The sequence below is a fragment of the Cetorhinus maximus genome, chromosome 1, assembly GCF_964194155.1.
Source record: "Cetorhinus maximus chromosome 1, sCetMax3.hap1.1, whole genome shotgun sequence".
Lineage (NCBI taxonomy): Eukaryota > Metazoa > Chordata > Chondrichthyes > Lamniformes > Cetorhinidae > Cetorhinus > Cetorhinus maximus.
Genome location: NC_135879.1, coordinates 188109310 through 188134400, shown reverse-complemented (window position 1 = coordinate 188134400; position 25091 = coordinate 188109310). Strand labels below are relative to the sequence as shown.

Sequence of the window (25091 nt, the reverse complement as noted above, 5' to 3'; positions counted from 1 at the left end):
AGGATATTGTGGCTATTTTGAAGCCTGCTGAGGACTAAACTCGATCCAACTAGAGCCATTGCTCCCCAGTCAATATGAGCAGGGATTTCACCTCTGACCCCGCCAGCTGATGACGCAATGCAGATCCAGCGAAATTCGAGGGGGGGCGGGGTTATGGTGGCCGAGAGGAGCCGCCCGTTCCCCGCCCCTAACCCCACCCCCACTCCGACCCCCACCCCCCCGGCTCCCGCCAGCTCGCCCGCATTGTGTGGATTCGCCTTCATTGACTGTTCGTCGTCGGCCGGGGGTGGGGGGAGGCGGGGCAGGATCAGGATCAGGGCCTATTTCCTGTTCACACTGAGCCCGGGACCGGGGAAGTGAGTTCCCCACGGCAACACTCTCCCACCCCTTACCCGCCAGCGGCTCGATCCGTTGTCATGTCCCGGGCGGAGCGGGCACTTGGTCGGAGCTGCTGCTGACGAGATGACCGTGGCTGTTTTCTTCGGCTGCACTTTCATCGCCTTCGGTCCCGCTTTGGCTCTGTTCGTCTTCACCATCGCCAAAGACCCGCTCCGAGTTATTATCCTGATCGCCGGGTAAGCCTCGCACTTAGTCAACTGCGGCAAAACCCCAGCAAATATATTTATTATCATGAAAACCTCCAGCGGCCCCAGGGTTGGAAGCTGATGTTTAATGAACCGGGCTTCACTTTGGCAGCAGAAACACGAGTGTTTGTTTTGCCCCAAAGTCTGTCAATCTTCAGATGGCCATCGACTCGAAGCTGCATCTGGACGTGACTTCTTTCATCATTTTCCTGTGCCCACCCCCCACCATCTTTATTTTTAAATGTTTTTTTGTTTTTGCTGCCTGTTCAGTCAGAGTTGCCCCTTCTCTATAATCTATATAATTCAATCTATCTTGGCCATTAAACTTTATGGTGGGCAAGCCGATCGAGAGTGATGAAAGTGCACAGTGTAGGCGCTTTCGCATCTGCAAGGGAGGCAAATAGATTAATATTTGGGGCCAGAGCTACATCAGAATCGTTGTCACTTTGGCTGGTGGGAGGTGTGAAATCTGCTTGTCATTCACCCTTTTTTTAAAAAAAAAAATCCCTTAAAGTGAAGTTTCCTGCATTTAGATTCAGTTTGCCACCTGTCGTGCAGCTGAGATTGGAACTTGCTGACATGGCTACGAATCAAACAATTTTCCATCACTATGTTAGAGTAAGATAGTCTCATTTCAAATAAACCCACGACATTATTCAACTATAAAATGAGAGATTTACCAGGCCAAAATGCTGAGAAGGTTAGGATGCCAATATGACAGGGAAACTGGGGCAGAAAGATTTAAGTTCGCACAAATTCTCCCCCCCCACCCCCCTTGTTTAGTTAGAAGTATGAGATATTTTCCCACCCAGGAAACCCATTGTTGACTGGTTAGTTAACAACTTTTTTTTCATGTCAACCTCTTATTGGCCCCTCCCTGTTATTATTTTGTGCTTCCTTATCTAACTTCCGAGTACTTGAATTGTAACATTTGGAACCATTTTTCCGATCAGCAAAGATTTAAAAACTCTAGCAACATTGTTTTTGATTTAAGCACCATGTTAGAAAATTTAAAGGAGAAATAAAGTCTAAGGAAGATTGTTTTTGTTCAAAATAATTAACCCCTGTCCCCTCTCCATGGAGTGATTTCTTTCTGTGTTATCTATGAGGGTCGGGATTGAGTATAGTTTTCAGATGAAGCTTGTTTGGAATATGTGGATAATTGGACCAGGTGATGTACATGTTATTCAGTCCCTATTTAAAAATTGTAAATTCAATTTCACTTATAAAGTTCTGTGTGCAAGTTTATAATGGAAACTGGTTATGTAAACTTGTCATGCTGCAGTCTGGTGCTGCAATAACTTGGATTTACATAGCACCTTTAACCTAGACAACATCTCAAGGCACTTCCCAGAGGCGTAAGGAGGAAAATTGATGCTGAGCCAAATAAAGAGAAAGCAGAAGGGGATGACCAAATGCTTTTGTCACACGGGTGGATTTTAGGGAGATGATTACAAAAGAGAGGGAGCTGAAGGGATTGATGGAGGTAATTCCAGAAAGCGCAACAGGTAATGGCGGGACAAAGTGAAGTGGGGATGCAAAAGAAACAGAGTTAGAGGAATGGAGAGTTTGAGGTGTGGTTATAGCATTGGAGGAGCTTACAAAGATAGAGAAAAAAAGACTGTTAAGAATTTTAACATTGACAGAGTGGGGTATGGAAGCCAATGTAGAGCAGTGAGAACAGGGATGATGGATGAGTGGAACTTGGTATATGCTGAAATATGAGGAGCAGGCAATCGGGTGAACTGAAGTTTACTAAAGGATGGGTGACCAGTCAGGAGAGCACTGAGACAAAGGCACGGATGTGGATTTCAACAGCAGATGGACTGAGGTAGGTGCAAAATCTGGGTGTTAAGCAGAAGGAAATAAGCAGTCTTTTTGAATGGAGAGGACATAGGGTTGAAAACTCAGTTCGAATAGGAGGCCGTGAACAGGCTTGTTCAGCCTAAGACAGGGATGGGGATTGAATCATAGTCAAGAGCATGGAGTTTGTGTCAGAAGCACAGACAATGTTTCCATTCTTTGCAGTGTTTAGCTGGAGGAAATTGCAGCCTATCAGGACTGATTGTTGGACAAACCAAGGGAGGTGGTGGAGCAGTTGAGTTGGATGTTATCTGAATACATGTAGACATTGAATCAGTGTCGGTGAATCATGACACCAAGGGGTAACATTAAGGGGTAGGGTGAAGATGCAAAGATGGATTCTTGGGTATCTCTGGAGGTGACAGTGGATGAAAAAAAAGCCTCTGCTGGAGATCCTGTGTTTTCAGTTGCTTGGTATGAATAGAACCAAAGGAAGACAGCCCATCAAGTTGGGCAATTGAGGAGAGGCATATGACATTGACTGTCAAAGGCTGTAGTGAGGTTGAAGCTGGATAATGCCCACACGCTCATAGTTGCATTGAGTCAGTGTCATAAGTGATATCATTAAGACTGTTTTGGTGTTGTGGAATCAACAGAAACCTGATTGGATGGATTTAAATGGGGATAGGGGAGAGATGTGGGTAGATTTGAGAGGCGACAGCACATTCAATTACCTCGGAGGGAAATGGAGATGGGGTGGTGGGACAAGGATTGCGGGAATGAGGTTGGCTTCTCTCAGGAAGGGTGATGACAGCAGCCTTAAAAACACCTCCCCAGTGATAGAAGAGGTGTAATTACGTTTTTGTGGTAGACCCCAGAAATCCAGAAATACTTGTCAACCTGGCTGAACAAAGTGTGTTGGATGATTACCAGATATACGTGTTGCTCGGGTCTGTAGTCCTCTGATTTCAGGGAATCATATTGGGTACTGAACTGGGGGCACATAGCAGAGTTTGAATGATATACTGAAACAAGGACGTCAGTAAAATAAAAAGGCAAGGTATCAGTTAAGCGTGTCTAGAGCAGCACAAGTGCTGTGACAGGTGGAGGGGCCCCTCTTCTTTGATTTGTAATACATTGCATAAACTCTTTCACCTATGCCAACCTTTGAGTCCTATTCCTTGTGGGTTCTGTGCTTCTGGGGCCCAGATCACTGACTAGACCTGCTTTAATCTGTCCCTTGTGTCTCAGTGCCAACATCACCCTGCCTCCCTGTAATCCCACTGCCCTAATCATCTGCCTACATGACAATACTCTGCCCTTCCTCCTCAGTCCCAAGTTTCCTTTTCTCTGTTCCTCAGCATCTGTTGTTGGTACGCACCAATATTCAGAATGTCCCATAACGTGATATTTCCCCTGTTAAATCCAACCCGATTGTGGTGTTTTGAAGAATGAAGGCTCAAAAGATTGGTAGGCACAAAACAACCACTCAGGTCATAGAGAATTGCATGGAATCATTGCAGAAAATAAATGCTCTTTGGATCTGAAAACAAAGAAATCTCTCTGTTTCACAAACTGCAGAAGGGTGTGCTTTATGTGATGATCTCTGTGCTTTAGTAAAGACTATCAGTATTCGGCACCTGCATGTGCAGCACGTGTGTGTGGGCCAAATTTCAGTTACTGAGATTAAGTCTCATTGGAAAAAAGAGGTTGATATAATCAATACATTAAGCTCCATTTTACTTCTGAGCAAGAGCATTCTTATTTTTGTTGCTTGTGATATTTCGATGTTATGAAAGCAGTCTGCCACCCTTTCAAGCAGTTGGCAGCACCAGTTCTCAAATACGTGGCATGGGTTATGATGTTATGTTCTGATTCTTTTACATCTATAATGAGGAAAATTAAAATACAGAAGAGGGCAACTGAAATATCTGACCCAATATATTTTAAACTACAGTGAAATGTGTACTTTGTTTGAAAAAATAGACACAGGAAAATATGCAGCAGTGCAGCCTTAAAAGAAGATTCTAGGCCTTGTTGCCCAATTTTCATGAATGCTTAAAGGTTATCTACCTGAATTGTCAACATTGTTTCTCTCTCCACATATGCTACCTGACCTGCTTAGTGCTTCTAGCTTTCTAAAGCCTCTGGCTATGTAATGTTCCAGGATGCTATATTTGGTGATTGTCATCTGAGATTAATAGTATATGTGATGTTAGTAATGAGATTTTTTTTTTCATTTATGGGATATGGGTGTCGCTGACTATGCCAGCATATATTGCCCATCTCTAAGTGCCCTTGAGAAGTTGGTGGTGAGCTGCCTTCTTGAACCGCTGCAGCCCATGTGGTGTGGGTACACCCACAGCGCTGTTAGGGAGGGAGTTCCAGGATTTTGATCCAGCGACAGTGAACAAATGGTGATATATTTCCAAGTCAGGATGGTGAGTGACTTGGAGGGGAACTTGCAGGTGGTGATGTTCCCATCTATCTGCTGCCTTTGGCCTTCTAGACGGTAGCAGTCGTGTATTTGGAAGGTGCTTCTAAGGAACCTTGGTGAGTTTCTACAGTGCACCTTGTAGATGGTACAGACTGCTGCCACTGTTCATCAGTGGTGGAGGGAGTGAATGTTTGTGGATGTGGTGCCAATCAAGTGGGCTGCTTTGTCCTGGATGGTGTCAAGCTTCTTGTGTTGTTGGAGCTGCACTCATCAGTATAATGCCCATTATTTTTTTGTGAAGTGAATGTCAGTTGATGTAATCCAAAGGAAAATATTTCCTTTCCATCGTCGAGCAGCTATATGAAATATCCAAACCATTAAGAGGTGAAGTGCAGCCTTTGGAGTAGATTAATGCTGTTTTAATTAATATTGGTACATAGAATGGGAACTGCACTTGTTTTTTGACGTTTGAATTGAAATAAAAGAATGTCAAATGGATATCTTGCAATTGAATACAACTGTCACACGCAGTAGGATCAGAATTATCAGGCAGGTTTCTCTGCATGTCAGTCACTCCTGATTAATTCTGTGCCCTCACAAACAGATAACCAATCGTAAGTTTTTCTGTCACCTATGTGGATTTACCAGTTAATATTCATTGACTCACTTCCAAGTAGATGACTTATTCTTCCTCCCCGCCCCTCACCCCAACCACCACTTTGTGTGACGTTAACTTGTGCAGCAAAGAGCATTCTAGGAATTTATCCAGGCAGTGTGTTTCTTACTCAAGAGTGGTCACCAGTTGCCTAGCTACAAAAGATGCACATAAAGAAATATTAAATGGCCAGCTACATTTCTGATCTATCATAGAGCTATGTATGTTGAGACAAGTATCTATTGGTTAGATCTGCAAGAGACATGAAGTACATTTGCACCTGAAATTAAATAACTTTCACCATTTAACTAAATGTTGACAGGAAAGTTGGTTAATTCTTTTGCTAACATAGTAAAAATATACCAGCTTAATCTTTGAAGAATTAAGAAGATTTTAATTGCCCGATTAAGTAAAAATCATATTTAAATATCTGCTTTGACATTCTTGTGATTGAAACAGGAAATGAGCAATGAATAGTTACTAAGACAGCTGGAGCTAGGGGTCAACAGATCCACTATCCATTAAATCACCTTAACCATTGAAGTTATACCAATATCATGGAAGCACAGTTGAGTAGGGGTCTGATTCACCTGTCTCTGACAAAGACTGAGTGTACAATGTGGGAACAAAACAGGGTTTGTTCAGACATGTGGTTTAGCAGGCATCCAGTTTAAATTGTGGAACCTTACCAGTAGTGACGGTGCCATTACAATGCATTAAAAACTTTCCCAGCTACCGTTTCCCGACATGACGAATTATTGTAATTGGTGTGAGACATGCTTAGAATAAGTATTGTGCAGACATGCCTCTGCAGAAGTACTACTGCATGCAGAATTGCAGTGTTTCCTATGATCTTCTCGTGGGTTGATCAGAGTAAAAATTGTCATTCAGTGGACGCTATCACTATAATCAAGCTAATGTCTTGTATACTTTATGCAATTGCAGTCTGAATAAACGGTACTAGCTAGGCTGGCTGAAAACAGGTAAACCATATTAGCATTCAGTCAGTTTTATGTTTGTCCCTCATTTTTCAAGTAGCATTCCCCACCCACTTCAAAGTGCCAAATATATAGTACCCGACTGAGAAGATAGGCTGATAATGTATCTCCATATATCTGCTTTGATTTACGAGAAAAGATTTGCCAGCAACATTGAATTGAATCATGAAAGCTTTGATAAACATTTGGCCAGAATTTTCCTGTTGGCGTGTGGGGGCGGGCCCCACGCGCCCGCGCTTAAAATGATGCGCAATGACGTCGGACGAGTGTCCCAACATAACCGTGCGCCATCATGATATTTGGGAAGGCTGTCACGTTACAAGTTCCGATGCGCGCCCGCCATCAATTAACAGGCAGTTAAGGCCCTTGAGGCAGCAATTGATCTCGATTTTTTTGCAGCCTGTGAGATCTTCAGGACGTCGCACGGGCGCGACGGTTAGGCAGGTAGGAGACATTTGTATAAACCTCGTTCACGGGCAGGATAAGAGGGGTGCGTGGGGTTTCAATGTGATGTTTGAGGTATTTAAGTGTGAAAGTAACTTATACTTGCCTGAGTGAGCAGGAAGACTTCAAAACTCATTCCAGCCGCTAGGACAGGAGTAAAAGCCTTGGTCTGGACTCTACAGTAGAAATCATTTCTGGGGCCTGCAGCTTTCAGGAAGCCTTCCCTCAGCCTGGGAATGGGAATTATGCTCTCCACTGGAGGCACCTCCTCTGAGAAGGAAGGGAGGGCCAGAAAGGGGAGGAGACCAGGAGCCCACATTCAGCCTCCAGGGGAGCCACCTTTAGGAGGAGAGGCGCAGGCACAAGGGATGCAGGGCCAGCAGGAAGTGCAAGGCGGAAGGGGCCACAGAAGACGCCAATATCCTGCTGCCAGGGTTTATAGGCGGCGAACCAACTACCTCAATATGTCTGAGGTCCAGTGCCGAAGGAGGCTCCGTCTCTCAAGGGAGACAGTCACCTCCATCTGTCAGATGATAGGCCCTGAGATCTCCGCTAACTGTGTGGGTGGGCACCCCAGGCCAGTGGCTCTAAAGGTCACAGCTGCCCTCAACTTCTATGCCTCTGGCTCTTTCCAGGCGTCAGTGGGTGATCTCTGTGGAATCTCCCAATCATCTGTACACACTTGTGTCAAGCACGCGACAGGCACCCTATTCAGGCGTGCATTGACTTTCATCCACTACCGCTGGGACGATGCCAGCCAGACAGAGCGAGCCAGAGGCTTTGCAGTGATTGCTGCTTCCCCCACATCCAGGGTGCAATAGACTGCACGCATCAAGGCGCCAGCAGGTGAACCCGGTGCCTTCGTCAACAGGAAGGGTTTCCACTCCATGAACGTGCAGATAGTGTGTGATCACAGGATGTAGATTCTACAAGTTTGTGCAAGGTACCCAGGCAGCTCCCATGACACTTACATACTCAGACACTCCCAGGTGCCAAGGCTCTTCTGTGCTCCAGCCCGACTGGATGGATGGCTGAGGGCTATCCCGTCAAAAGATGGCTCATCATGCCTTTCTGCCATCCAAGAACAGAAGCTGAGCAGCGGGACAATAGGAGCCACGCCTCCACAAGGGCTGTGGTGGAGAGAACCGTCAGTCTTCTCAAGATACGCTTCCGATGCCTGGACCGCTTGGGGCGCACTAGGGCGGCATGCAAGTTGACATTGCACTGTAACTGCGCTGGTGCCTGACTGGCTGGGATGGTGTGATGCTTGTGAGTGCATTTGCTTGGGGGCTTCAGGGGTGAGAGGTGGGCCCTCTGTCTCCTCCTTCCGGCCCTGCTCCGGTGATGCTGAAAGGAAGAAAAAGGACATTTGATTAGTTACAATGCAAACAATGTCAATTTGTATGCCACTCCCCCAGATCATTATGCGCTCATCCTTCCATAATCAAGGATAAACCCATGTTGCTAACTTCAATCACTGAGCATTCAGCAGTGCCATGGCTTCTGTGACACACATGGTGACCTGAGTGCTCACCAAACATACCTCCCCGTGGCACCCCAGCCTCACCGTCACCGGTGAACCTGGGGGCATCTCAGGATCCAGGGCCTGCTGCTCGAAAGCCGTTAGGATGGCCAATGGGCCTGCCCTCCGCCAGTCTGCATTCATTCTGATGCATTGTGCGCAATCTTTTCCTGAAAAGGAGAGAGGAGCATTGATTAGTCCAGCCTGTACTTGAATTGCCATCACATCCCTGCCAACCCAGCCAGAGTGGGACATTGCAGGACTCCAGTTCTTCATCACCCCGCAGCTGCCGCACACTCACCCAAACAAGCCAGGGCTGACCCACACCCCCCATTGCCCAAATGCTGCCTCCTTCACATGTGGCACCACAAGGTGCCACTTTGCTAAGCAAAGAGGCACAAGCACATGGAGCGCAACACCACAAGATGGATTGGTGCCCCGCCAACTAGAAGCTCCCCTCCCATCATTTCAGCACCTTGACTTCGATTATGCTTCGCAGCTCCAGCACTCTGCCTAGGTGCAGACCCTTGACTTTCAACCCCATTCTATACTCTGGGTGTCAGTGTCACACATGCTGCGGATGCAGGACACATCCTAGCTCAACCCTCTCAGGATGAACTGGGCGTGGGCAGTATCTGCTGTCACACCCAGCGAGGGATCCATGCTGTGAGGGATTCAATGACGCTACTGTACTCCGAGTTGCCGAGTGGTGGGGATGGGGGGAGGGTGACGGCTGCATTAAGTGACTTGAGGCAACATGGTCCTCGCCCTTCCCGAGCGCAAGAGATCATTGAACCTTTTGCGGCACTGGAGCTATGTGCGCTGCACCACATCATGGGAGCTAACACTCTTGGCCATCTCCTCCCAGGCACGTTTGGTCAGGTGGGGGGGCCTGAGCCTCCCGTCCCTCGGAAGAAGGACCTCCTGCCACGCAGCCAGCTCCTCCATGAGGTCAGCTAGGCACTCGTCTGAAAAACGAGGGGCACACTGCCCCGTTGGCCTTCCCTCCAGCCTGGCCTGCCCTGATGGCCTACCCTCCGCAGTTGCATCACCAACATTGCCCCTCTGCAGAGCCCTTCTCCCAGCCATTGTGAGCACCCTTTCCAAGGCTGCCAGGCCTTCACTTATGCCGGGTTGCAATTGGACTCAGCGGTCTGAGCGTGCCTGCCCACTCCCGCTATGCGCGGGAGTCGTGAACTATGCTGGGCGGGCCTTAATTGGCCCACCCGCGTAAAATGGTGGTGTCCTGGATGGTGTCAAGCTTCTTGTGTTGTGGGAGCTGCACTCATCCAGGCAAGTGGAGAGTATTCCATCACACTCTTGATTTGTACTTTGTAGATGGTGGACAGGAGGTGAGTTACTCGCATGCAGAAGCATTGGTCACAAACTTTCAATTCCTCATTGTATGCAAAAGTAGTGCCAGAGGACTGGAGAGTTGTGATTATTGTATCACTATCAAAGAAATGGGAGGGGGATAAATCTGGAAACTACAGGCCAATCAACCTAACATCATCGGGGACAAAATAAACTTTCAATTGGAAAGGTAAGGGTGAATTAATTAGAGCCCACATGGATTTGTCAAGGGCAAATCATATCTGGCTGACTTGATTAAATTCTTTTGAGATAACAGCAACTCACCAAGGCTTCTTCGACGGCACCTTCTAAACCCGTGATCTCTACCTAATAGAGGGACAAGAGCCAGCAGCTACATGGGAACACCGCCACCTGCAAGTTCCCCTCCAAGCTACACACCATTCTAACTTGGAACTATATCACCATTCCTTCACTGTCGTTGGTTCAAAATCCCTCCCTTACAGCACTCTGGGTGTACCTACGCCATATGGACTGCAGCTGTTCAAGATGATGTCACCGCCACCTTCTCGAGTGCAATAAATGCTGGCCTAGCCAACGATGCCCACATCTGGTGAACTAATTAAAAGAAAACAGATAAGGTTGATAAAGGTAGTGTAATAGAGATTGTTATATGGATTTCCAGAAGCAGAGAAAAACTATTCCCTCGCTGAGAGGTTACAGATGTAAAATCACTGTTAAGCGGTGAGAACTTTTTCATTTAGAGTTGTCGTGATCTGGAGTGCTCTATCTGAAAAGCTGATGGAAGCTGATTCCATAAATAATTTTAAAAGTGAGTTGATGAAAGGGAACTTACAGACAATAAGCAAGGGTGCGCGGCTATGCAGAATGGCCTTTTTCTGTGCTGTTAAGTTTCGATGATTTAGTCCCTAGCGTGTAACAGACTGTGGATGGGCTGTCTTGCTGCACTATTTGTAAATATAATAACTATCACTAGAGAAAAAGTACTAGGGAACCTAATGAGGCTGATAAGTCCCTTGGACCTGATGGGTTGCATCCTAGGACATTAAAGGAAGTAGCTACTGAGATAGTGGATGCACTGGTAGTAATCTTCTAAGGATCCTTAGCTTCTGGGAAAGTCCCGAAGGATTGGAGAATGGCCAATGTAACACCCTTATTCAAAAAGGGAGGGGGGCAAAAAACGGGTAACTATAGGCCAATTAGCTTAACATCTGTCATTGGGAAAATGTTAGAGCCTATTATAAAGGATGTAATAGTAGAACATTTAGAAATACATAATCTAATCAAGCAGAGTCAGCATGGCTTCATGAAGGGGAAATCATGCCGAACAAATTTATTAGAATTCTTTGAGGAGGTAACAAGTGGGATAGATAAAGGGGAACCAGTAGATGTAATATATTTGGATTTCCAAAAGGCGTTTGATAAGGTACTGCACATAAGGCTACTTAATAAGATAGGAGCCCATGGCGTTGGGAATAGTATATTAGCATGGATAGAGGATTGGATAACTAATAGAAGATAGAGAATTGGGTTAAGGGCATTTTCGGGATGGCAACCTGTAACTAGTGGAATGCTGCAGGCATCAGTGCTGGGGCCTCAGTTATTTACAATATATATTAATGATGGGGAAAGTGAATGTACTATCGCCAAGTTTGTGGATGGCACAAAAATAGGTGGAAAGGCAAGTGGTGAGGATGACACAGAGTCTACAGAAGGATATAGACAGGTTAAGTGAGTGGCAAAAACTTGGCACATGGAATATAATGTGGGAAAACGTGAGGTTTTGCACTCTGGCAGGAACAATGGAGGAGCTGAATATTACTTAAATGGATTATACTTAACATTCAAGGCTCTGGGCCAAGTGCTGGTAAATGGGATTAGGTAGGTAGGTCAGGTGTTTCTCATGTGTTGGTGCAGACTCGATGGGCCGATGGGCCTCTTCTGCACTGTTTGATTCTGTGATTCTGAGAAAGACTGCAGAAAGCTGCAGCGCAGAGGGACTCGGGAGTCCTTGTGCATGAATCCCAAAAAGCTAATATGCAAATTCAGCAGGTAATAGGGAAGGTAAATGGAATGTTGGCCTTTATTTCAAAGGGAATGCTTTTATAAAAGTAGGGAAGCCTTGCTAAAACTGTACAAGGCACTAGTTAGACCACACCCAGAATACTGTGAACAATTTTGGTCTCCTTAGCTAAGGAAATACATACTAGCATTGGAGACAGTCCAGAGAAGGTTCACTAGGTTGATCCGTGGTATGGAGGGGTTTTCTTACGAGGAGAGGTTGAGTAGGTTGGGCCTGTACTCATTGGAGGCAACCTTATTGAAACATCTAAGATTTTTAGGGGGCTTGACAGGATAGATGCTGAGAGATTGTTTCCCCTTGTGGGAGAATCTAGGACCAGTGGGCATAATCTCAGTAAGGGGCCGCCCATTTAAAACAGAGATGAAGAGGAATTTCTCCTGAGGGTAGTGAATCTGTGGAATTTTTTTTACAGCAGAGGGATGTAGAAGTTGGGTCGTTAAATAGATTCAAGGCTGAGATACAGATTTTTAATCAGTAAGGAAATCAAGAGTTATGGGGAAAAGGCAGGAAAGTGGAATTGAGGATTATAAGATCAGCCATGATCTCATTGAATGGCATTAAGACTCGGTGGGCCGAATGGCCTACTTCTGCTCCTACGCCTTATGGTCTTCTTGCTGCTCTTTACCTAACCCTGACAATATTGGCAACTTGAAAAACACAGGACAACCTCTTATTCATTAATTTTGCAGCCGTCAATAAAATGGCAAAAGCGCTGATGCCATTGGAAGCAGTTGATTCAACCACTAAAAGAACTGATGCTAACACTACCTTTGACACCAACATAAACGTTTGTGGGCTGAGATGACTCTGTTTTTCATCACAGCCAGGCTGAATTGTATTTGCTCATTCAGCCCTTTGGGGAAGGAATTGGTTGCAACTAAAGTAGTGAATGAAGTCTTCAAGAACAAATGTACTAGCTGCTGAATATTTTAAGTGTAGATTTAGTGCAATGGAAACTATGCTGGAATGCAGATGGAAGACTTTCTGTAGCGTTTTTTTTATTATTCATTCTTGAGATGTGGTTGTTGCTAGCTAGGCCAGCATTTATTGTCCATCCCCTAATTGCCCTTGTTCATAGGGCATTTAAGAGTCAACCACATTGCTGTGGGTCTGGAGTCACATGTAGGCCAGACCAGGTAAGGAGAGCAGATTTCCTTCCCTACAGGACATTAATGAACCAGATGAATTTTTACGACAACTGAATAGAAAAAAAGTTTGACTCCAAAGCTTTTCATTTCATCTCTAATGTCCAATGTATTAACATTTATCCCTGAAAATTGCATTAATATAGTGAGGTGAATTAAATGAATTCTGCAAGGATCAGTTGAGGACCGAGGATCAGTTGAAGTAATGTGGGGGAAAAAAATCAACTTACAACCACTTGTTTTGTGCTTGTGAAATGGGTGTTACCTCCCCCGCCCCCCGCAAAATTTTGTGTTGAGATCTGTCACACCTGATCAGGATCAGGACCAGAAGAGCGTCAGACACAGGGACAGTAGCAACATGGATGTAAAATTGGAGTGACAGGAACCAGATTAGTGGCAAACAGTTGTTTTTTGAATTAGGGGAAGTTTTATGTTGGAGTTCCCCAGGGGCCAGTGTTAGGACCCCTGCTCTTCCTGACGCATATTAATGACCTAGACTTTGGTGTACAAGGCACAATTTCAAAATTTGTGGATGATGCAAAATTTGGAAGTAGATCTTTTTCTTTTTTTACTTGGGTAGTCCAGACCCTGCAATCTTGGTCTTGTGATAGCTGAATGTAACAGAGATGCCTCAGCAAAATATTACTTAACCTCGTGACTTCCATTTTTCTCGTAGCCATAAGGATTCCAAACCACACATGCTGGCCCAGAAATTTTGCTGAGCTTGCATCTGTATGGAATGTAGAAAGACACTTTTCATGACACCCAAAAGCATTTAGGCAGTGTTGTAATGTTTAGAAAGTGATGGCCAATTTGCACATAACAATGCCCCGCAAACACACCACGACCACCATTATCGATAACAGCTTGTATTTATACAGTGCCTTTAACATCATGAAACATTCCAAGGCACTTCAAAGGAGCATTATAAAACAAAATGAGCCAAGGGAGATATTAGGTCAGGTGTCCAAAAGTTTAGCTATAGAGCTGGTTCCTGAGGAGTGTTTTAAAGCAGGAAAAAGGTAGAGAGACAGAGGTTTAGAAGCTTAAGGCCCAGGTAGCTGAAACATAGCCTCCAATGGAGGAGCGATTAAAACCAGGGAATTTCAAGGCCAGAATTATAGGGGCGCAATGGATTATGATTTTGAAGGGAGGAGCAAGGCCAAGGAGGGATTTGAAAGCAAGGATGTGAATTTGAAAATCGAGGTGTTGCTTAACCAGGAGGCAATGTAGGTCTGCGAGCACAAGGATGATGGGAATGGAGCATAGTGCACGCTAGGACATGGACAGCAGAGTTTTGGATGCCACCAAATTTATAAAGGGATGTAAGGTAGGAGGCCTGCCAGGAGTATATGGGAATAGTCAAGTCTACTGGTAAGAAAGACTTCGATGATGTTTTCAGCAGCAAATGAGTTGAGGCAGGGCTAGAGACAGTTGGTCTTAGTGATTTTGTGGATATGTGATCGGACCTCATCTCAGGGTTGCGAACAATTGGGTTTAACTTCACATGGTTGTCAAGGACAGGGTTGGAGTCAGTGGCCATGGAACAGAGTTTGTAGCAGGGACCAAAGGCGATAGCTTCAGTCTTCTCGATGTTTAGTTGGAGGAAATGTCTGCCCAACCAACATTGGATATTGAACAAGCAGTGTTTAGCAACAGTGGAGGAGTTGAGAGAGTTTTGGTAGTGAAGAAGAGTATGGTGGAAATTGACATTTCACCAATGAAATAATGACCAGATAATCTGTTTTAGTGATGTTGGTTGCTGGATAAATATTGGCCGGGGCTTTGAATATTGCCATGCGATCCTGCACTTGCACCTGTGGGGCTTAGAAACAGGAGTAAGCTATTCAATCCCCCAGCCTGTTCTGTCGTTGAAGTAGATCATGGATGACTAGTATTTCAATTGAATTTACTCAACTTCATATTCTGTTCAATATGAGTTGTATACATTTTGTATGGTTACCAGCTAATTAATTTAATGGTCATTTTTGTTCTGTTTTCATTGCGTTTGAAGATGCATGGCCACAAGCTTCACCCAGATATTCTGTTGAACTTGCACATTTCAGTTTCAGACTTTGTGACTAAAATTTTCACTCTGCACAGTTTTAATTTTCATTGGCATTCACTTTTCATTAGTTCCTTTGGCATTTTGGGGCTGGATTTTTTTCTAAACAAATGTTATGTAGTATATTCTTAGCAATTTAATAGTACTACTTTTGATAATGTAACTGGCCCATAAGCTGTCTACCAGTATCCTGAAGCCTGACCTTCGTCAGGGGCCTTAGCTGCATGCTCATGGCCCATTCTTACCCATTGCAACCTTTTCCCAACCATCAGTTGCTCCTCTGTTTCTGGGCCATAACCCTAGATCCTGGCTTCAAGCTTATTTTTCTAACGTTGTTTGCTTTCTGTTGTACTTTGTACCAGTAATGTATGCGAGCATACAGTCAGAAGTGCAATTTAAAAACCAACTTTGCAGTGTGATTTAGGTTGATGGTCAGGAGCATAGTAGGGTGTGTGTAATGGCTCATTGTGTGTTCATAGAAAATTATTCCTATTTTTCCCCCCATCTTCCAGGGCTGTGATATCCATTTGCCAACTCTTCCTCCTAAACTTGGTCAAAATGCTACTGTTGATTTAAATGGGAGAACTATGGGCTATGTAATGAATATCTATAAATATATCTATATGGAGTAATGATTTAAATGCACATGAACAGAGAGAAAGTTGCAGATTGTGCTGTATGAAGTTGAAAATTTCAGTAGGTAGGAGCTTTATAATATTGACTCTAAACTTATATATGGAATTTTAAAAGGAATCCTACTCAAGGTAGTGATGGTACTTTCTGCTGTTGCAATTTGTACTTACAAAATAACCCCAAATTCTGTGTTGTCATTTAAATTAGAAAATTCAATAGTTGCTCATGGGAAGGAATAAACTGGGAAGGAATACACTTACACAGGAATACATGCTTACACAGCCACTATACTGGACTTCCCACCCTCTTAGTCATATTTCACAGAGCAAGATAGTTAATATTTTTAGATAACTAGAGAACCTTATGAAATAGTCAGTAAGATGAAAATGGTGTTTTTACCTGTCAGTGTCAACAGCTGTTACTATTCAATGAAAAATATTCAACTAGCTGCGATACAAAAGCACAGTTAATCATAATTAAATTTTTGAAAGGGGCATTTATGCAGCTGGCAAGAATTGCTAATTAATTAAAAAACTATTTTTCCTTATTAATTTAAGCCTTACCATAGGGAATCAACATTGTAAAATAAAATAATTATACATCTAGTTGAAAGTTGAAGTTGTGCTGTGAGTTGAACTCTGATTTAAGATTAAGGTTGATTTGGATAATGTTTCTGCTTGGCTTACAAAATGCATATAAGTTACACACATGGAATGTTTTGCATGTATAACTGGCCACTAAGATCCTGGGATTTGTAGTTTTACCCCAAGTAGGGTTTATTTATTTTGTATTAAAGGTTACATACCTCCCTATACCATTCTACAGCCCATAGCTTTTTATTCCATACTTCTGCTTGCTTCCTGCTGCTAGTAAGTTGTTGCCAACAGATTTCATTGTTTGCCTGCATCAGTTATTTCCTGAAAGCCTTCATGACAGTCTGCATATTGTTTGTGTATGTATGAGTACGTTGAGTGAGGGAGAATTTAAAGCACCTAGAGACAAGCCCTCTAGGCTGAGAAATCCCAATCCTACAAGATTACTTGCTGCATGTGATGGGGAATGAAAGGCATTTGACTGAGAGATTGGAAGTCAGTCGGTTGGGGCATTGTTATTGATGAAATTTTTATTTTTTCATTAGTTTGCTTTATTTTGCTTTAATATTGTGCCGTGATAGCTCTTTCATATCTTTGCTCGGAGTCCGAGTCTGCCATAATCCCTGAAGTGACAGAAACTGAATCCACAATAATGAACAAACACACAAATGTCAATCTTTCCAATTTCTGTAACTTCTGTATGCCAAACTTGCCTGGTAAAAATCTTTTCTGTAAAGCCACAGAAATGAAAATGGCCACCGGCATTGTGCTACCCCTGAGGTTCTTTCCTCATATTCTTTTCTAGCTCTTATGTGAAAGGAATTTCCAGTAGTTGGTGTGGCTCTGCCATATGTTATCTTTAAATGTATCTTTTAAAGAAAACCTGTAAATGAAACCTTTTGGATCCTGTTTTGGGTTCAAATTTAACAATAGTTATTTTTCTCAGAAGTGATCAACATATGATGTCAGTCTTTTTCTAGGAACCAGTAGTTTAACATCATTAAAATAAATCAGTGCTCGGTTGGAGGTAAATGGACTGTTGTTCTAGATGGACATTAATGCCTACATTGTGATTTCTGAACAATGATTTCTTTAATATGTAGTATCAAACTTTTTAACAGCTTAATATTTGAGATGCAAATTAACTATAATGTGGCGCTTGTTTTGTGGTATCGCGGTAGGATTGTAAATGTGGAAGATGGAGGTGAAATGGTCAGCAGAAGGCTGAATAGCAGGAAATATAAATAAGAAAATAATGGTATAATGGAGCAAACATTTACTCATGGTATGGTAGTGGTCATGTTGAATTATCAGGAAATATCTTTGGAGAAACTAGAAAAGTACAGACATCCAAATTGAGATTGTTGTTTGTAAAAGATCAGCAGTAGTATCTGTAGTAATTTTGCTTTTCTTTCTTGATGATATGTAGTGTAGAAATGAAAGCTGTCTGTGGCAACCTTAAAACCACTTCCAGCTTGATTTTACTTGCCATCATGCGGTCTTCTGTTGCTGCCTACGCTGCAGGCAAAACCATTGCCTTTTTAAAAAAATTCGTTCATGGGATGTGGGCAGAGCTGGCTAGGCCAGCATTTACTGCCAATAAGGGTCAACCACATTGCTGTGGGTCTGGAGTCACATGTAGGCCAGACCAGGTAAAGATGGCAGATTTCCTTCCCTAAAGGACATTAGTGAACCAGATGGGTTCTTATGACAATTGGCATTGGTTTCATGGTCATCAACAGACTCTTAATTCCAGTTTTTTTTTATTGAATTCAAACTTCACCATCTACTGTGGTGGGATTCGAACCAAGGTCTCCAGAGCATTACCCTGGGTTTCTGGAATACCGTTCCAGTTACAATACCACCACCTCCCCTGCGAGATAAGGTACTATTAAGTTTGTTAATTTATGCCAATTTAATAATTGAATGATATCTCTGTTGCAGGGCATTTTTCTGGTTACTTTCCTTGCTGCTGTCTTCGTTAGTGTGGTTTATTGCTGTAAAGGCCAGCAATGAGAAGGATGCAGAACTCCAGAAATCTCTCATTATCTTTGGTGTGATGTTTTCCGTATTACTGCAGGAGGTCTTTCGGTTTGCTTACTACAAACTATTAAGGTATGTATAATGTACAAATTACCACATGCCAGTGCTCCCACTCGCTAAACTTTTAAGCTTCCCTGCCACCAGTGTCTGGTCATGCTCATTTGAGGTATGAATCATCAGGTGAAAACCCAACCATCTGTCCGCAAGTGGACCACTGAAGTATGAGTATTTAACCTATGTATATCCTTTTGTAGCCTCCTTACGTCACCCTCACAACTTACTTCCCTAACTATCTTTGTATCAACAGCAAATTTAGCAACCAGACTTTCAGTCACTTCATCCAAGTCATTTATATAAATTGTAAAACGTTGAGGCCCAAGCACTGATCTCTGTGGCATACCACTCGTTACATCTTGCCAACCAGAAAAAGACCCATTTATACCTACTCTCTTTCCTGTTAGCTAGCCAATCTTCTATCCATGCCAATGTGTAACCCCGTACACCATGAGCTTTTATTTTCTGCAATAACCTTTGATGTGGCACCTTATCAAACCCCTTTTACAAAACCATATTGACTCTGCCTGATTGCTTTGAATTTTTCTAAGTGGCCTGCTATAACTTCTTTAATAATAGCTTCTAACATTTTCCCTATGACAGATGTTAAACTAACTGGCCTGTAGCTTCTTGCTTTCTGGCTCCCTTTTTGAATAAAAGAGTTACATTCACTATTTTCCAGTCTAATGGAACTTTCCCTGAATCTAGGAAATTTTGAAAAATTAAAACCAATGCATCAACCATCTCACTAGCCAATTCTTTTAAGACCCTAGGATGAAGTCCATTGAGACCTGGGGCCTTGTCAGCCCACAGCTCCCACAATTTGCTCAGTACCATATCCCTGGTGATTGTAATTTTCTTGAGTCCCTCCCTTCCTTCCATTTCCTGATTTACAGCTATTTCTGGGATGTTACTTGTATCCTCTATAATGAAGACTGATGGAAAATACCTGTTTGATTCATCTGCCATCTCCTTATTTTCCGTTATTAATCTGCCAGACTCACTTTCTATAGGACCAATGCTCACTTTGTTAACTCTTTTCCTTTTTAAGTGTCTATAGAAACTCCTATCTGTTTTTATACTTCTGCCTAGCTTTCTCTCATACTCAAATTTTCCCTCCCTTGTCACCTTTTAGTCATTCTTTGCTGTTTTTTATATTCTACCCAATCTTCTGACCTGCCACCCATCTCTGTGCAATTCTTTACTTTCTCTTTAAGTTTGATACTATCTTTAACTTTTTTAGTTAACCACAGATCCTCTCCTTGGAATTTTTCTTTCTCATTGGGATGTATCTAATGTGTACATTCTGAAATATTCCTTAAATGTCTGCTCTGCATCTCTATTGACTTATCCGTTAACCTAATTTGTCAGTTCACTCTGCTTTCATGACCTCATAATTACCTTTTATTTAAGTTTAAAAACAGTGTCTTGGACCCACTCTTCTCTCCCTCAAACTGAATGTGAAACTCAGTCACATTATGATTGTTGCTACCTACGGGTGCCTTCATTATGAGGTCATTAATTAATTCTATCTTGTTGCACAATACCAGGCCTAGTCTAGCCTGCTCTCTAGTTGGCTCCAGAAAGTGCTGTTCTAAGAAACTATCCTGAAAACACTGTATGAACTCCTCACTTAGGTTACCTTTGCCCATCTGATTTTTCCTGTCTACATGTAGGTTAAAATCTCCCATGATTATTGCTGTAGCTTTCTGACAAGTTCCCATTATTTCTTCCTTTTATATTCCGCCCTACTGTCTGGGTACTGTCCACTCCCTCTTGCCTTTATCATTTCCCATCTCCACCCAAACCATTTCTACATCCTGGTTTCCTGGACTTAGGTCATCCCTCTCTATTGTGCTAATACCATCATTAACTAACAGAGCCACCCTCTACCTTTTCCTAACTTCCTATCCTTCCTAAATGTCATGTGCCCTTCAATATTCAGGTCCCTGTCTGTCATCCTGCAGTCATGTCTCTGTGATGGCTTTCAGATTGTACTTATTTATTTCTATTTGAGCTATCAGTTAATTTGTTTTGTTTGTAATGCTACATACATTCCTATAATAGAGCCTTTAGTTTTGTCCTTTTTATTATTTTTGTATGTACATCAAAGTGCATAATGTAACTAATAAAGTTGTTGAGCTGTAGGAACAAATTGTACATGGCATTACAACATAGTTGCTTTAACAAAGACATGACTGAAACAATGCCAGGAATGTGTTCTTAATATTCCTGGTTACCAAGGATTGAGGAATGATAAAGAAGGAAAAAGAGGATGAGGTGTGAGATTAATGTCGCAGTTCTAAATAGTGTTATGAGACAGCCTTTCGGTAAAGCCATAGTCATTTCGAAATCCCAGAGGGAAACTTTAAACAACTGTCATAAGCTATATTTTTAAGTGATATGTTTGAGATGCAATCCTAAATTCAGGAATCAGACCACCAGTTCTCGAGAGGTTTTATATTAAACTAAATGAAGCATTTTATTGAGTTACAACACATTAAACACATACACATGGCTACAAATTACTACTATTATAACTTCTAACAAATTCCCAAACTAATCTCCGTTAAGGCAACCGCGACACAGACTTAACCAGACTCCAGGCCAAAGCATTTTCACCTTCTGAATTCAAAATGTGGTTCCTCTCACTTTGGTTCCTGTGGAGATAGTTGTAGGCTTACAGCTACTTTGATCTTACATTGTCTCTGCCCTACACACATAAAAACTGCCCTCTGATATACCTAGCATATTTCATTGAATGTAAATTCTCATTGTATCACCAGCCTCTTTGAACTTCATCTCTTCTAACAATAAAGCCCCTTTCATAGTATCTACATAGTAATATAAACATATTGCTTGGTCTCTATTAGCTAGGTGCCAGATTTCACTTGCTGCCTTAAAAGCTCTATTCAAAAAATACAAATGCACTCTACCTCTCTCTCATCTCAAAACTATTACATATCAAAGCACCCAGACTAGCTGGCTTTAATCCAATTAAGACACACCCACAGACTAAACCTCTATTTTAAAATAAAAATATTTTCCAATAATATATACATTAATAGCTTCATGACAATAGAAAGTATATACTGAATGGTTCTAGGACTAAATCTATTTGGCTTGAGTTAAGGAACAGAAGGGGAGCAGTGACATTGCTGGAGTTTTCTTTAAGAGAGCTCCACCAGTTCGAAGGAGATAGATGAGCAAACTTGTTGACAAATTTTAAAGGCACGTAACAAAAAGTGTAATAAAAGGAGACTTTAATTACCCTAATTCACACTGCAGAAAATTAGTGTTGAGGGTCATGAAGGAGAGGAATTTCTGTTATGTGTACAGAACTATCTTGATCAATACATCTCTGACTAAAAAGGAAGTAAATGGTGTTGGAACTGGTTCTGGGAAATGAAGTAGGGCAAGTATACAAATAATCGAATATTGCTGAAAAAAAGAGACGTTGAAACTTTTCATTTTGCACTCATCAGGACACTTCGCAAGAATACAATATAAGGGGAAAACAACAATTTATACTGTATGAGAAGAGAGTGATTGGTTGGTTGGCAAGTGGTGTTGCCATGGAGAATGCACCACTGATGGTGACTGATAGCTAACTGCTCAACATTGTTTGAAATTTAAACCAGGCAGCTTGACCCTGATTGGTCAAGGCATTGCCCTGAGGAATGAGTCAGCGAATGGTTGTCACTTGTTTTGTTTAGCTGAAACAGGTGCAATATGGGGAGGTGGTGGCCTAGTACTCCAGATACCTAGGGTAATGCTCTGGGGACCCGGGTTCGAATCCCACCACAGCAGATGGTAAAATTTGATTTCAGTGATAAACCTGGAATTAAAAGTCTAATGATGACCATGAAACCATTGTCAATTGTCATAAAAACCCATCTGGTTCACTAATGCCCTTTAGGGAAGGAAATCTGCCATCCTTACCCAGTCTGGCCTATGTGTGACTCCAGACTCTCAGCAACCTGGTTGACTCTTAAATGGCCTGGCAAGCCACTCAGTTCTCAAGGGCAATTAGAGATGGGCAATAAATGCTGGCCCAGCTAGTAATGCCCACATCCCATGAACTAATAATAAAAAAAAGAAAATGTGTATATGTTTCTGTCTGCAAAGAACAGGGCTTTCTGTATTAATATGTGTAGCTTCCAGTGCACGCAAATGCGCCACACTGTGAACCCGACTGACGATCTTAACTTGGGTGTCAGCGTAATTCTTAGCACACTGAGGATTATTTTCCAAATGTTGTCCAATCGCAGAATCACATCTAATGTTGGATACTGTGTTTTGAATTTTGCAAGCACAGGCTAATTGGGTATGGTCTGTACTTTGTTGAGCGGCTGGGACATGCTGTTTGATATGATCTGCCAGCCTTTGGGATGTAAGGCCTACATACCTAGCATCACATTGGCACTGAAATTCATATACCAGATTATCATTTGATGGGCAAAATGTCTTTTTGGCTTGATGGCAGCATCCTGTTAGTGGCGAATACCACTCGTGTTTCTACTGCATATTCGCAGCATGAAACAGCTAGCTTCACCTGTTGCTCAAACGTTTGAGACACCATGCCCTTCCAGGGTAATCTGAAGTAGACTGGGCACTTTCCAGGGCCAAAAGCGACTGCCTTAGGCCCGTTCATGAGTTTGTGTGATATACAGCGTGCGATGATCTGATCAGGGTAGCCATTATCCTGCAGGATGCCTTTGATGCGCCGTATTTCGGCATCAAGCTTGCATAGTGAGCAAATGGCTCAGGGCCCTATTTGCAATGTTGCCAATAAGACCAAACTTATAACGTGTCAATTGTAAAAATCCAAACGTATTTATTGACCAGTGAAGGTAGGCTTGCAGAAGACCGTGATAGAGACCTCCTGGCAAATTTCTGAACTAGTACGTCAAGGAAGGGGAATTCATTTGACTGCTCCATTCTAAAGGTAAATTTGAGTGTAGGATGGAGCCCATTAAGATATGAGGAAATTATTACATGCAGCTGTGGATTTACATATAGCAAACGTATCATCCACATATTGGAAATATGCAAGATGTAGGAGGTTAGGCATCAATCCATTGAAGACACATTTCTCATGGAACCCAACAAAGATGTTTGCGGGAGCTGGGCCTAGAGGGGACCCCATGGCAACACCATCCTTTTGGGCATACATGGTGTCGTTAAAACTGAACTCAACAGCGCGAATTGCCGAGTTCATCAGTTCAATGAATGCTAAATCATGCAATGGTGGTAGCTCTAGATCGACATGTCTCTTTTTTCAGCAATATACAAGTGGATTGTGTTACAGTAGGAAATCATTCAGCTAAGTGGCCACAACATAATTTGGTTTAAAGTAATTGTGGAAAGAGACCAGAAAGTATTGAAGGTAAAATTGTTCACCTAAGGGGAGGAGCTAATTTCTGTGATTTAAGAAGGGAGCGAGCACAGGCAGATAGTAAGAGGTGATAACAATGTAAAGCAGTAATGGAGGAAAGGAGAGCATGAGTGGTGAGATACAAATTAGGCATGTTCTATTGAAGGGAAAAGGTAGAGTACCAAAGCTAATGCACCCTCGATACAAAAGATAAAGCAAAAATGAAAGAAGAGGTTTATGACCAATGTCAGGAGCAAGATGCAACTAATAACCAGGAAGATCATGGAAAATATAGGAGGAAATCGAATAAGTTAAAAAGGAAGATCGAGAAGTTACACAAAAAGATTAACAGGCCACATTAAACTGAACCCTAAAATATTTAATAAACAAGTTAGTCTCAGTAATGGTGATCATGAAACTATCATTGATTGTCATAAAAACCCATTTGGTTCACTAATGTTCTTTAGGGAAAGAAATCTACTGTCCCTACCTATTGAAGAAAGCCTACGTGTGACTCCAGACCCACAGCAACATGGTTGACTCTTAACTGCCTTCTGAAGTGGCCTGGTAAGCCACTCAGTTCAACGGCAATTAGGGATGGGGCCTTACCTGTGATGCTCACATCCTATGAAAGGATAAATGAAAAAAAAAAGGAAATCTTTATGCAGAGATAGAGGACATGGCAAAAGAATTAAATTAATGTTTTGTACCTGTCCTCAAAAAGGAAGCTGATGATATGAAGTTTACACTGAGAAGAGTGGGAAGCTTTGGAAAGGATAGTAATAGAAAAGATTTACTTGAGGGATTAACATTACTGAAAATTTGGTATATCACCTGGAACAAATGGAATGCAGCCTAGATTGTTGAAAGGAACCAAAGTAGAAATAGCAGAGGCGTTGGCCGCAACCTTTCAATTCTCAATGGATACAGGAGTAGTACCAGAGGATAGGAGGGTTGCCAATGTTATACCACTGTTGCAGAAAGCGGGGAGAGATAAAGCAGAAAGTACAGGCCAATCAGCCCAACATTGGTCATGGAGAAATGAGTGGAAGCCTTTGTCAGGGACAAAATAAGCTTTTGTTTGGAAAGGTATGGGTTAATGAAGAAGAGCCAGCTAAAGGCAAATCATGTCTGACTAATTTGATTGATTGAATTATTTGCAGAGATAACAGAAGGTTCGTTTTAAGGTGGTGCAGTAGCTAATGCATATGTTGAGTTTCAAAGACATTAAACAAAGTGTCACATAGGAGGCTTTTTAAGAAAAAGGAAGCCCATGGGATCGAGAGACATATATTTATGGATACGAGGTTGACTTAATGACAG

At 42.5% G+C, this 25091-nt stretch overlaps 1 protein-coding gene across 2 annotated transcripts in view; it reads left to right on the top strand.

The window, feature by feature from the left end:
- Window positions 1–221: 221 nt before the first annotated feature.
- LOC144685933 (gamma-secretase subunit Aph-1b) overlaps window positions 222–25091 on the top strand; it is an 87757-nt gene continuing 62887 nt past the window's right edge. For both annotated transcript variants that reach the window (XR_013577819.1, XM_078550984.1), the window contains exons 1-2: window positions 222–575; window positions 18239–18409. Coding sequence is in view for 1 of the 2 variants with exons in the window: in XM_078550984.1 (XP_078407110.1) it covers window positions 463–575; window positions 18239–18409 (284 nt within the window). In the remaining variant the exon portion in view is untranslated. The remainder of the gene's footprint in view (window positions 576–18238; window positions 18410–25091) is intronic.